This window comes from Sciurus carolinensis, chromosome 3, assembly GCF_902686445.1.
Source record: "Sciurus carolinensis chromosome 3, mSciCar1.2, whole genome shotgun sequence".
Lineage (NCBI taxonomy): Eukaryota > Metazoa > Chordata > Mammalia > Rodentia > Sciuridae > Sciurus > Sciurus carolinensis.
In genome coordinates this window covers 154,814,981-154,829,319 of record NC_062215.1, presented here as the reverse complement: position 1 = coordinate 154,829,319, position 14,339 = coordinate 154,814,981, and the positions used below count along the sequence as shown (strand labels likewise).

General features: G+C 42.0%; 3 protein-coding genes across 5 annotated transcripts in view; all 3 read left to right on the top strand.

The window, feature by feature from the left end:
* LOC124980538 (gamma-crystallin A) overlaps window positions 1-4,482 on the top strand; it is a 51,710-nt gene extending 47,228 nt beyond the window's left edge. Inside the window, exon 8 of the mRNA XM_047546207.1 lies at window positions 4,429-4,482. The gene's annotated coding sequence lies outside the window, so the exon portion shown is untranslated. The remainder of the gene's footprint in view (window positions 1-4,428) is intronic.
* On the top strand, window positions 4,325-6,304 carry LOC124980539 (gamma-crystallin B). Of its 2 annotated transcripts, none has more exons than XM_047546209.1 (3): window positions 4,325-4,333; window positions 4,429-4,671; window positions 6,029-6,304. In XM_047546209.1, the coding sequence occupies exons 1-3, from the start codon at window positions 4,325-4,327 to the stop codon at window positions 6,302-6,304; spliced, it is 528 nt and encodes a 175-aa protein (XP_047402165.1). The 2 variants fall into 2 exon arrangements, with proteins under 2 accessions (XP_047402165.1, XP_047402164.1); XM_047546208.1 differs by having other exon boundaries at window positions 4,429-4,677.
* A 5,994-nt stretch (window positions 6,305-12,298) lies between these two features.
* On the top strand, window positions 12,299-13,923 carry LOC124980401 (gamma-crystallin C). Of its 2 annotated transcripts, none has more exons than XM_047545918.1 (3): window positions 12,299-12,394; window positions 12,500-12,742; window positions 13,651-13,923. In XM_047545918.1, the coding sequence occupies exons 1-3, from the start codon at window positions 12,386-12,388 to the stop codon at window positions 13,921-13,923; spliced, it is 525 nt and encodes a 174-aa protein (XP_047401874.1). In that variant the 5' UTR covers window positions 12,299-12,385. The 2 variants fall into 2 exon arrangements, with proteins under 2 accessions (XP_047401874.1, XP_047401875.1); XM_047545919.1 differs by having other exon boundaries at window positions 13,648-13,923.
* The last annotated feature ends 416 nt before the right edge of the window (window positions 13,924-14,339 follow it).

The following is a 14,339-nucleotide window of genomic DNA, read 5'->3' as shown; positions in this document are numbered from 1 at the left end:
TCTCTGAGTTACAATTGATGCTGAGACATGCTTAATCCTAAATTTCTTCTATTAGAACCAATCACATCCTGACCTTGTGTTCCTGATAATTACTTTCTTTCCTAGGATTACTGGTCTCTGTGCATCAGAACCAAAGACTTAAAGTGCATTTCTCCAGGGTCCTAAATGATTTTAAAATCATAGTACAAATAAAAATCTGGGTAATTTTAAGTCAGACTAATTTTTACTCTAGATATTTCATTATCAGCCTCAAACCCTTATCTACAAATGACACTGACAGTATTTGATCTTATATAATAATGGATTTTGTGAGTTTTGTTTCCTCAAGGGTTAGAACTTCCAACACATGAAAAAGACCTTGTTTATATCTTTTAGTGACTTCATCAGCTGAATGGAGTCCTCGGGCCTCAATCATGGGTATGGTAGAGAATCCACAAGGACTTTTCATTCAGAGTCTTGCTTCATCAAAATAAGACAAAACACCTTTATATTAAAAGGCTAACGATAATCACCTTAATCAGTTTTATTAATCCCTTCATTTAAAAGACTTCTTAGAAGAACACAAAAGCATGCCCCAAAGTTTAAGTAATATAACCACACAAGAGTTTTACATATAGATAAATACCAAAAGGGTCACTGTGGGTAACTCAGACAGTGAGACCACAAATTATTCTTACTTTCTTGTAGAGAGGACACTGGTACACTGCCCAGACCCCAACTCGGGTCAGGCACTCTGTCTCCCAGACACTGACAGCTGAAAGCTGTTTGTCTCAAGGAATTTTCCTCTGCTGAAGGGTGCTCCCTTGTCCAAGCTCAGGCCCCTCCAGTGCTGCAGCCCACATCAAATGACTGGGCAATGGAGGGACACAGTCCCAGCCCCCTTACCTCAAGGACTCCAGTTCCAGAGTTCCCTATGGGACTGGCTGAGGCTCTGCTATTACTCCCTCTCACTCTCAGCTCACACTTACAATTGCACTCAGGGATCTTTTGGCCAGCTGATGAATGGAAGAAGGAAAAGGCTGGGTGAGCTTGGCTCACTAATGGTTGCCTTGTTATGTGTGTACAAGCCAAAAATGGGGGACTCCTGCATAATCATGGCTCACTCAGGGGTGGCCCCAAAATAGCTGAGAAGGAAATGTTCCCTTAAGAAAGTGGCCCTGCCCATCCACTTTGCGTAGAAAGAAAAGTAGCCTGAGGTTAGGACATACATAGAATACTGAGCACCGATGAGTGACTGCCACGTCGATGTCCCACCATTCCAGCATACGACACGGTTCTGTTGGAACAGAGGATGTTGCACGGCTATCACCCTCCTGGAAATATGAGGTGTGGCATACTCCTATGTGTGATTGCTTTTCTTGGAATACTGTTAATAATCACAAGTCTCTTTGAGAAAACAACATATAATCCCCAGGGAAATTTTACTGTATTGGAACACAATAAAATGTAATGGATCTCTGTTATATAAAATCAGAAGAGATATGCCCCCCTCATGTAAGTAATGGTATATTCAAGGATAAGCTAAGACAAGCAGCTTTATCAGCACCACGAATAACAACTCCAGCCATTCCTCATGTGACTCCAATTATACAAAAACAAAAACCCATGGTCCCCACACTACAGGGACCTCCAAATGTTGCATATAGAATAAAAGGAAAATTGTGGTATCATCCTCGAGGCATGGATGCAAATAAAAACACCTGGCCACCACCTACTGATCCTCCTCTCCCTTGAACAGGTGTATATAATGATGAAGGACACTGGCTAGTTAGGAAAAACAGTAGATGTGTTAATGCTCATACGCTTGGGTTTATGGAAAGGCTAGGACGTTCTGGTTGGTGCGTAAAGACAAAAAGAGCAAAACAGAGCTCTCATTAGACAGTTCAATAGTTGGTTCAGAAAGTGCTATAGATTAACCAGAGATATGATTTCTACCTTCTTATGTCTAACACCTTAAAGGTCAAAATATAATTTTAGTCTGCTATTAACCAGAGAATAATTGGCATAAGGAACTAGTATTGTCTAAAGGCTGATTTCTTTTGTTAATAATTATAGAATGTACTCATAAGCAAAAGTATTGTTAAAAATAGCTAACTGTGAATGAAAACCACAAGCGTGTTTTTTGAGCTAAGTGTTACAGTAGATTAATGCTCAAAGATTTTGAATAAACCAGATTCAGTCTCAGAACACCTGGTGTCTCTATCTGTTGCTTCTCTACCGTGCTGAAGACTCCCATATACCTAGGACCCCCGACCGCTGCTAGGGCTGGACCCCGGCAAGTGACTTGGCTGATTGGTCCTGAAAGATCAGGGGTACAAATGTGTATGGAGGGCTGGGGTTGTGGTTCAGTGGTAAAGCACTTGCCTGGCATATATGAGACACTGGGTTTGATTCTCAGCACCACATATAAATAAATAAATAAAATAAAGTTTCATCGACAACTCAAAAAGTTTTTTTTTTTAAAGAAATGTGTATGGAAAACATAGGAGTGGGCCCAAAGCATGGAGATGATTGTATCCCCATATTAATGCCTATTTAGCGCATCCTATATGGAAGGCACACTAAACAACCACGTAGAAAGAATGATTTGGGGCAGGCATGGTGGCACATGCCTATAATCCCAGTGGTTCTGAGACTGAGTGAGGCCCTAAGCAACTTAGTGAGACCCTGTCTCAAAATTAAAAATAGGGGGTGGGAATGTAGCTCAGTGGTAAATTGCCCCTGGGTTAAATCCCAATACTCCCTTTCCTTCCCAAATAAAAAGAAAGATTGAGTTGACTATCAGTCATTCTCTGCCATCAGTTACCCTAGCGCTGCTACATGAGCTCCTGAACCGAGCAGAGTGTTCATGGTGGCAGAGGTGAAGGTTAGGCCTTAGCTTCCACATGGCCAAGGGGAAACCAGCTACTGCCACTGTACAATGTCCAATCTGCCAGCAAGAGTGATCGACTGTGCCCCAAAGTGGTCCCCTACCTTGAAGAGACCAATCAGTCACTTGATAATGAGCTGAATACCTGGATGTCCTTCCACCTTGGAAAGGATAATGACTCACCCTGATAGGAATCAACACATACTCCAGGTATGGGTTTACCTTTCTTACCCTGAAAGATCTTAGCCAATAAACCTCCTGCATGCTAAATAAACAATACATGCATATGAATAATAACCAAAATTTCAAACAAAAAATAATTAATGAAAAGTCTGGCATCGTTTTCACAGTTTTGCAAAATCTCTTTCATTGCCATGCGGCCGCTGGAAAAACAATGTTGCCCATTCATGAGAGAATGAGAGTGAAAAAAACAAGTGACTTCTTAGTATTACTTTGAAAACCGTCCTGATGGTATGAACAGTTTGAAATTGTCTCAGAGACCCCAAGGGTTCCCATACCACACTTTCAAGAAGTTGTACAGGCTGGCCTGGATGCTGTCCAGCATCTAAGTCCAAGGACCAGGAGGGTGAGATAATTCTGCAGCACTTCTTACCCTACTCAAACCTTGTCAAGAACACAAGGGTTTTAATGGTGAAGAAGAAAGAAAGATCTTAGGCCTTTTGAAGGAAGGCTGCGATGACAGAGAAGAAGCAGGATTTGGGCAGCCAATAGCAGAAGGCCCCTGGGGAGCTGAGAGGAATGGAGGAAGGTCACAACTACCTGCTTTCCTTCCTTCCAGTATTAAGGGCCCACTGTGTGCCAAACCTCTGTTCTGGGGCTCAGGGCAAAATGAACAAGAGAGACTCCCCTGCCTCCTGTGAATTCCAGTCAAGTAACAACTGTATTCAAAGCGATTCCCCAAGTAACAATGATGATCATAGAATCTTGAATTTTAACAAAGCTTTTTGCTTTTCAAAACACTGTCACAGATTACTTCTCTTGATCCCCTCTTCCTTAAGATTCCTTATTACTTAAATTCAAGTTTTTAAAAAGTTAAACAAAAAACAAAGCACCCGTCCCTAAGCAGAATGCATTGCTAAGAGTGATCACCTTTGAGAAGTCAATTAAGCACAGTAAGCTATAAAATAAAAGCATAGGGACAGAGTTTCGCTCTCCCTTTTGCTCAACTAAAAGAGTAAAGACTCTTTTCACTTTGGTGGCAACAACAGCTTTAGTGAATTAGAGCAACCCGAACCTACCAGAAAGAATGAGAGTAAACCATTCAGCCAACCCCAGTGGCCAGGGGGAGGGAGAGCGCGGAGCTTGCAAATCCCCTTACTCCCGGAATGGGCCCTTTTGTGTGATTTCCTGTGGAGGCAGCAGTCAGGGCTGCTATATATACAGCGACGTTCCCCAGTACCACACAGTACCGAGAGAACATCCCCCGTCTCCAACATGGGAAAGGTGAGTCCTGGGTGGGTACCTGACGCTCCATCTTTGCCCTGGTGCAGCATCCTCAGTGGGGGCGAATCGCTCATGCTTACAGTCTTCCTTTGCAGATCACCTTCTACGAGGACCGGGGCTTCCAGGGCCGCTGCTACGAGTGCAGCAGCGACTGCCCCAACCTGCAGACCTACTTCAGCCGCTGCAACTCCATCCGCGTGGACAGCGGCTGCTGGATGCTCTATGAGCGCCCCAACTACCAGGGCTACCAGTACTTCCTGCGGCGGGGAGACTACTCCGACTACCAGCAGTGGATGGGCCTCAGCGACTCCATCCGCTCCTGCCGCCTCATCCCCCAGGTGAGTGTGGCTGTCTGAGCCCTTGGCTTCTGAAAATAAAAACTATATAAAGTCATTATCTTAGGTGGGGACAGGGGGTGTAGTTCAGTGGTACAGCACAAGCTCAGTACACTTGAGTTCCATCTCCAGCACCAAAAACAAATAAAACCTTATTTTAAGCAAAATAGTTCCAACTAGAGAGCAGGACGTGGATGTGCTTGGCAAGCGCAGTCTAGGGTAGACAGGTTCCTTAGATGCAAAGCCTTTCCTCATGAACTCCGTGGTGTGCCTTTTTAAAAAGCCATGTTCCCAAATTTTACATTTTAAATGCAATTAAAAATTAAGAAAACAAAGATTAAATAAGAAAAAGTAGGATATTGGGGGGACCGGAATTTACTACTGGTTCAAGATATAGTTGCCTAAAGTGTTCATTCCGAATCATATAAAGTTAGAAATCAAATGAATCAAAATTTATGAATTCAATTGGGGACTGTTTAGTTGACTAAAAATACTCTGGCTTGTTTGGCCTTACTTTTCTCCCTGATTATTCCTCTCTCTTCTGGTTTCTATTCCAGTGTAGTGGTCAGTACCTAACTAGCTCACTTAGAGATATAAATCAGAGGAGAAACCAAATCCCAAACCAGCGTTTGCGATTCAGTCTTTTCTGGAAAGTGATTGCAGAGTACTTAGAAAAGTGGAGCATGGAAGGCATGAGATAAAGTGCCCTCAAATCAGAGCTAAAGAGGGCGATTCTAGCTGCCTGGGGGAGTGGCTAAGTCGAGCAGAAGAGGCCAGGGAGGGAGCCCAGGAGTCACTTGATTTGAGATTTGAACCCAAACTGAAGTTATGAAAAAGAGAGATGAGGGAAACATGCCATCTTATTTGCCATAAGCTTAATAATCCTACGCTCCATAGCATACATGAAAGTCAGTATATCAGTCTTACAGATAATAGCTAACTGTTGATTTTTTTTCCCAGCAAATACTGATATAATTTTAACAACAGTAATACATCAAATGATACTTACCCTCCCAATGACTCATTTTTCTCCTTTGAGAAGCACTGTCTCAAAAAAACAAGCACTAAAATGAAGTGGTAAATTTTATTTTAAGCATATTTTAATACCTGAGGATGGGGGCTGGTGGGTAGAAGCGGAGGAGCTGCTGAGCTCCGCCCTTGCGCTGCCATGGATCACTTGGTTCATTAGCAGTGGGCTGTGGGTGGGCTCCTGAATTCTGAATTCTGCAGTATGATTGTTCTGGAAGCACACTTGGATCCAGAGAATTTCTGGGCAGGTGTACCCAGGAGGCCCGGAGGTTGGAAGTTTCATTTCTCTATTTTTTGTTGATTTGCTTTTTCTTTCTCTCTGCCACCCCAGCACTCTGGCACTTACAGAGTGAGGATCTATGAGAGAGATGACTTCAGGGGACAAATGTCAGAGATCACAGAGGATTGTCTCTCTCTTCAGGACCGCTTCCACCTCAATGAAATCCACTCCCTCAATGTGCTGGAGGGCTGCTGGGTCCTCTATGAGATGCCCAGTTACAGGGGACGGCAGTACCTGCTACGGCCAGGGGAGTACAGGAGATACCTTGACTGGGGAGCTGCAAATGCCAAAGCTGGGTCTTTAAGACGGGTCATGGATTTTTACTGAAGTATTTACATTCTCCATTCTTCTCCTTTAGAATCTAATAAAGAATGTAGCTTGTGATTCTGGCATTAATGGAGTCCTGTCTTTCTTTCAGTCTATTAAGCATTTATAAGCAATAATGGCAGTAGGCCAAACATAATAGCATGTTTTCAAGATGGGAAGCAACTGTTTATAAAGGGAATAATGAGGAGAACAGTGTTTCTGGCACTGTCCTAATAACTAAAATATACAGGTTCAAAGAAAAATTCCATTCAATCGGACTAAACCAACCTGTGGTTGTCTCATAAGGATATATCTGCAGCATAATGATGAATGAGTACTTATTGGAACACCTCAAGTTATCCCTTCAGGTTGTCCCCATTGTCTCCCCTGATAAGGATTCATTCTCAGCATCTAGACTTTTACTTTAGCTTTATAAACAAATGAGCTGGTCTTATTCATTGCCCTCTTAGGCTGCTAATAGCCACTATCCCTTTGTCCCAAATCTATTTCACCTCTTTCCTCCATGAGATTTCCAATTCGAAAATAATTCACTCTGTCTTTACCTTATGAACTTTGTAGACTATTTAATGGCATTTTCCAAAACCACATACCCATGAAGAAACTCAGTCTCATATCATTCTAATAGGAAGTAATATATTATGACTTATATGCAGAAAATATTACTAAATAGAAAACAAGCAATCTAAGTTTTCTGGAGAAGTCTGTATAACTGCATATTTGTTCCCCTTAGTTTTTCAAAACGAATTAAAGTTGCTAATAAAACTCATGACATAATAAATTTAAAAATAAGTGGAGGAGGAAATTGGGTAAGAGGGAAAAAAATGGAAGCGATGAGATGGAACCAAGAGTGAAGTTCAAACTGAAGCTGTATGCTGGAATGCGCTATGCTATCTGATGGATAGACGCAGATTTTGCTCAAGCAGCCAAGGCTGAGGAGGAGACAATCAGTTACGTAACTCACAGAGTTTCAAAGACAAAAATATTAATTAGGACAAGCCTCACCATCCCCAGTACCAATGCCTAAAAGAACATTTTCTTGTAAGCCCCTGGTAAAGAGGCTATTGAGTAAACAACTCCCTTAAAAACATCCTGAGTAAATAAATAATGTTCTTGGGGCTGTTTCTTGTCAAGTTCATCCAGGAAACAGATGACTTCATGTAAAAATTCACTGGAAGTAGCCCATCCTTGGAGGTTCTAATGAATTGGTCCAAATCCCATGTCACAGCGCATATAAACAAAGCAAGCATATAATCTGTGACTTGAACTAGGCCACTTCTGACCTATTAATAAGGGACAAGAAGCACAAACTAAGATTGTTCTGGGAAAAAACAAGACTCGTGGATGCCTATTGTATGCATACATACATGTAAAAGTTCTGTCACTGGAAAATAGTTTGGGGCTGGGGATATAGGTCAATGGCACAGCACTTGCCTGGCATGCATGAGGCCCTAGGTTCAATTCCCAGTATTAAAAAAAAAAAAAAAAAAGGCAGTTCAATTCTCAGATTATTTTGCATTAATTATTCCTAAAACCCAGCTTTTTTAACCTTTGTTTAAAGGTTAAAAAAAGTAGTGCTGGTTTTAGAGACATTAATCAGAGTCCTCTATTTGCCAACAGTGATATAGTGAACATGAATCAGAGGACCAAAAGTTTACTAAGGTGTTGAATGTCACAGTATTTGCTGTGACATAGCACAATCATAGACTTTAGATGTGGAAATTATCCTGAAACACCTGAACTGGAAATGCATAAAATTAGAATTCCTGAATTTCTTTAATCAAGTCATGATTCTTTAAAATTAATTGGTCCTATTCCTGGGATCCAGGCAAAGAGAAAGTTGTCCTCTCCCTAATCCGAACATGAATAGAAAGTCACCTGGGGAATGACCTGGGGAAGAAACTATGCCCAAACCAACTCCTAATCTTACCCTTTACTCCTTCCCTTCCCTCCTCTCTCTAGTGCAAATGCTGGGACCTCAGAGAGTAGAATGGGAGGAGGGACCTCCCACAGGAGCCCCCTAACCTTTTCCTCATTAAAATGAATGAAGAATTTGAGACAACCCCAGTTCAACCCACACACTGCACAGTCTAGATAACCCCCCAATACACACACGGGTATTTCTTGCATATCTTCATTTGTAACACCAAGTTCAGAAAAAAACTTTCTCTTCTTTTTTCCCCCCTTTTTTCTCCCTTTGAATCTGCAATGTCTTTTGCTCATTTAACCTTACTGAAAGGCCCACCAAACAATGAAACTAGAGTAGAAGCTACTACATAAAGGAGTGCCAAATACTGCCATATTGAGTTATGTTCCCAAAGGGTTCTCATCATGAGTTCTTTCTCTAATCTTCCTGCCCTGCTACCATGGGGTTAGGTCCTGACATTAGTATGTGTCCTCTTTCTCTCCGCTGTGGACCTTGGGAGTTCAAATTTTCTTCTTTGCGAGTTTGACAAAGCAAAAGTGACAATGACAATCACCTGTGGCTTAAACAAGAAGAAATGTATTGTTAATTTGTTCCAAGAGGTATACTGTGGGAGTCTAGCAAAGGAAAGTCAGCTATTACTCCTCTCTTCTTGTCACTTGTTATTTGGTCATCAGAGAGAAATTGAGAAAGAGAACCAGAGACTGGTCTCTTACCAGTCTCTTTATTTGGGACACTTGGGTCTACATGATCACCACCCAAATGATCTATGATTATTTAACCAAGCATGTATTTAATACAAACACCACATTAATTGCTAAGAAGCAGAAAGGCAGACGATAAAATCAACTGCTATCTGGGACTCAGACACCAGCAAAACTCTTGAGAATTGGGGCTGCTGTTGCAAGACTAATGTGTCTTTCCACAAGACAAAAATTGAAGAGTTAAAATGACTACAGAGTCGAGGGCTGAAGGGACCACACAACATTCTTGTTTTTTCCCTTTTGCTTACTCATCTCCACCATGATGAAACACAGGGTGTCTGCATCATTCTACACACAGAAGGTTGCTAATGCTGAACTTGAACATGAGAGATATGATATGAGCTCCTGTGAGCTGAGCATTGGAAATCAGTCCCAGGGACCATTATGACAATGAATTTCAGACTAGAGAATAACATTCATTCATCCCCCACCAGCATATATGGAGTAAACTTTATGTGCCAATCTGTTTTGTCGATTAGTGAGAATACTAAAACAAGGATAGTCCCTGCTCTCCTGGGGCTCCTCATATCTATTTTGAAGGGTGATGTCTAAACAAAATAATTAGATAAGTGATGGTTACCATTACAGTGGTATGAGCACAATACTTGGGGAACCAAGGGAAGTGTATTAAATTCAACCCAGAAGATTAGAAAAGGTACTAGAAAATCTTTACAATGGAACTGATGCTTGAGCTGAGCCTTGAAGAAAGGGTAAAATTTCTCTGGTTGAAAAGTAGAGAACTGGTGTCTCCATGAGAAAGATCAACCTACTGAAAACCAAGAGCAATGTAAAAATAACATCATGTGTTTGGGAAATGACAAGGGGTTCAGTGTGATCAGATGGACAAGAGACAGTGGCAAGAGACAGAGGAGGTCAGGCCTGGTGCACCATGCTAAGGAATCAGGACTTGATCCCGAAAGCAACAGGAGTCAGTGGTGCATTTTAAGCAGAAGAGCACATAGCTTGATGCGTCTCCATTCTCAGCACCCCCGCTTCCTGGCAGAGTGCACTGTGGAGGAGCCAGACTGGGCAGAATAGGGAGGCTGATAAAAGTCACGAAGATGCAACGAGGGCCCTAAATACCCTTCTTTCTTCTTCACCATTAAAACCCCTGCTCCCCTGAGAAGGGCGATTTGAGTAGTGTAAGGTGTCGTATAGAACTCTCCTAGTATCACACTGTCCATTTCCTGGGACTTGAGATGCTAGACAGCATCCAAGCCAATCTGTCAGCAATGTAGATTTCACAGCATGGTATGCGGGCTTTTGGGGTTCCCCAGACATTTTCAAAGTATTCGTATTGTCAGGACAGTTTTTCAAATTAATCCTGAGATGCTATTTGCCTGTTTTACCAGTGCTGTCATTTAAGTGCTGGTATCTCTGTTTTGGTTCTCCAAACTTTGTAGAATAAGGAATAGTGCTACAAAGCAGAGCATGTTTCTGCCTCAGGTTTAAAAAAAATCTAAGTAGAGCTGCTAATAAGGCCTTACCTGAGGTTGGCTAAATCACATGATGTCTTTACCAAAGAACAAAGGAATAAATCACAGAAGTGTTTTTCAAAATTTGGTCCAAGAACTAATTGGTCTTGGTTAAAAAATACAGGGGTCTTGTTCTGATCTACTAATGTAAAATCTTGGGACTGGTAATTTGCATTTTTTTCTTTCTTCTTTTTTTTTTTTATCCCCCCTTTGGTGGTAATTTGCATTTTTAACAAGCAAGGTGATTCTTAGGCATTCTTAGGCAGAGTTTACAAACTAAAGTCCCTTCCAAACCTAACTATATTTTTTAACCATAAAATGACTGTAGGGGATAAATTTCTCAGGAATCTTTGAGAAGAATGAATATCTTTAAGAGAGATAAGTAGGCTGAAGTCATCCTTGATGATGTCCCTCACTCTATTACCAGGATCAATGTCACTCGGATTACTAGAGCTCATTTGTGCCCAGTATGTGCCACACACATTGTACACATAATCCTATTTACTCGTGCCAAAGTTCTTTAGCTAAAAACCAGGAACATGCCTGTCTTTAAACAAGTTAGGTTTATGACTGGTTGTGTCCAGGGAGAACCCACACCATGGGGAAGACTATAATGTTTTCAGTGAGGTGTTAGAAGGAACCTACTCTAGAATTTGTACTTTGGTTGTGTAGTTTGGGGAAAGGTCTAAAAAGAGAGGGTTCACTCTCCATTAGATATTGCCATAAAGCAGGATTAACTTTGTGATTGTTTATCTCTTTAAATCTTACCCACAGGAAGAGGAAGCTAAAATGAAGATAGTTATAATTGACAAAGAAGTAGCAGTTGATTATTTTGCCTGAGAAGGGAGTGTTTGTTATTCTGTGGATGACACATCAACTTCATTTTTGCCGGTGTTTAGACAAAATGGCCAAGTGGCCTTATTTCATCTCATTTTATCATGGTCTCAGAGTAACCTTGCCTGAAGTTGGCACTTCATGAGATTGTTTATGTCTACTACAGGAACAGCATGGCTTAGCTGCAGCCTCTAAATGTCAGAGGCTGCTCCTGTCTTGTTTTCTTTCTTTTTCATTCTTCATAATCTCTCTCCCAAGTAACTTGTGCTTTGAGAGACAAATTTGTGATCTGCCATGTCAGTGCAGTTATTCAGTGGGCTTGGGTCTGCGCAGGCCCAGTCCAAAGGTTGCGCTCTTGCCCAGGAAGTTTTAGAGCCTCTTCTGCCCTTTGGAAAAGGGGAAGCAATCCATAAGGTAATGCACTTCTCAGTCTCAGGTCCCACAACGATACAAAACTTTGCTCTGGTTCTTACAAGTTAATGGTTACATATGGCGCACCCACCAAAGCAGGGGTTAATAACTATGTTTTAAAGCATAGGGTCAACACAATCAAAAACAGCAGAGATCAGACTCTAGATTTGTGTCCTGCACTTAACTGGCAACTTATATAAAGGAAAAACAAAACTAAACTAAACTAAGGTAGACCAGCTTCTGTCATCTAAAAATGTCAGGAAAATTCTACCTCAGAATTCAAACCTCCCAGAATTCTGGAGACACTTCCACAAAGGCAGAGATTTTTTTTCCCAAGAGACTCACGAGGTAGAATGAAATCCCAGTGTGGAGACATGAATTTCAGGTCAAAAGTTCAGACTGGTGTGCTGATAAATTTAGAAAAGAGTAAGAATCCAAATAAAAGCAACACAGGACAGCACATAGGACAGCGTTAGAATATACCAGAGAACGAGGGCAAATCTACAATCACTGCCACTGAATGCAGCATGTAAAAGAGATCCATAAAATCCCCTTACTCACCCTCGCCGGCCCCTTTTGTGTTGTTCCTGCCAACGCAGCAGCCTCCTGCTATATAGACCTGCTGCCGCTGGCGGGTTCCAACATACTGAGCTCGCACGGTCTGTGTCAACCCGCCATGGGGAAGGTGAGCAGAACACAAGTCAAAGAAAAATAAAGAAGGGGGTGGGGAGCCCTCGTGCAAGCAGACTGGGCGCCAACGATTTCATTCAGAATTACTTTTCCTTTGCAGATCACCTTCTACGAGGACCGGGGCTTCCAGGGCCGCTGCTACGAGTGCAGCAGCGACTGCCCCAACCTGCAGACCTACTTCAGTCGCTGCAATTCCATCCGCGTGGACAGCGGCTGCTGGATGCTCTATGAGCGCCCCAACTACCAGGGCTACCAGTACTTCCTGCGGCGGGGGGACTACCCCGACTACCAGCAGTGGATGGGCCTCAGCGACTCCATCCGCTCCTGCCGCCTCATCCCCCAAGTGAGTCCTTTTGGTCTCAGATCATGCTGCCCAAATGTCCTCACTGGGTCATTGATGTGGGTTTGAGGGAAGGAATCTTCCCTTTAAAAGTACCAAGGTTAAGTGAACTTTAGACACCTGCCTAGACCCAGAGGTACACAGGCATGAAAACAGAGAAAAAAAGAACCACTTGGAAGTGTCAGTTTTATTTTTGATTTTTGTTACTATTAGGTCAAAGTTGTTCGTGACGAATGTAATATCATAATGAGATACAAAACAAAACTTGCAGGCAGAAAGCTGGCTGGGCATAAGAAGGCAATATTTCTAGCAAACTTATTTTTATCTATATGAAAGGAATTTCTAATAAATGGATTAAATATGTTGCACTATGGACTAGAAAACAAAGAAGACTCAATTGTCAAGATAGGTTACGGTAATATCCAAGTCTGGAAGAAGTAATTTTCCTTCATTTGGAAAATGATTTTTCATTTGGAAGTGACAATTTAAACCAGCCTCCCACTCTATTACATGAGTTTTAAAATCTTTATTTACTGATAAGTTTATATGTGTATTAATTGGGGGATAATATTCTTATTAAAAGAATAGTAGTCAAAATATATTATTTGTTTTCACCCAAAATACAGGTTTGAGCTAACACAGGGACTTGGTAATCAAGATATTTGAGTTCTTAATTCTCAGAGTTTGAACCTCTTTCAAATCTCATCTCCTAGATAAATAATAGAAAATGAGCATGTGAGTGTTTGCTAAATGATAGTAGAAAACATCCACATACAGCACTCACAGTAATTTCAGTCTCAGATTTTACATTCGCAATCACATACCCCGACCTCCAAGTTCCTGTGTTGTTTGGATGATTCTGGAAGAGGCTCACTAGCTTATTCCCTTTCTTCTTTTTGTGGGCGGAGCAGACAGGCTCCCACCGGATGCGGCTGTATGAGAGAGAAGACCATAAGGGCCTCATGGTGGAGCTGACCGAGGACTGCTCCTGCATCCAGGACCGTTTCCACCTCAGTGAGGTTCGCTCCCTCCACGTGCTGGAGGGCTGCTGGGTCCTCTATGAGATGCCCAACTACAGGGGACGGCAGTATCTACTGCGGCCCCAAGAGTACAGGCGCTACCACGACTGGGGGGCTGTGGATGCGAAGGCAGGCTCTTTGCGGAGGGTGGTGGATTTATACTAAAATAGGTTAACACTTCCATTTTCTCATTTTGGAACCTAATAAAGTATTTAGTATGTATTGTTGGCAATTGCTTGACTTTTGTTTTTCTTTCACTGTGTGCAAATCAATCCACCTGTAAATGTTAGAGATTAAGACATGTGGTGCACACCTGTAATGCTAGTTCCCCTGAGGCTGAGGCAGGAGGATCTCAAGTTTGAGGCCAACCGAGGCAATTTTGTGAGATCAGGTCTCAAAAATTTTTAAAGAGGAATATAATTCAGTGATAGAGCTCTTTCCCTGGTTCAATCTCCAATATGGAAAAAAAAAAAGAAGAAGAAGAAGAAGAAAAAGAACGGGAGAGACCTGTTCAAGAATTTGTGAGTTTGAACAAGTCCCACAAGTTGGAAAGGAACAGTGGCAGGGGCATCAAAGCCAGT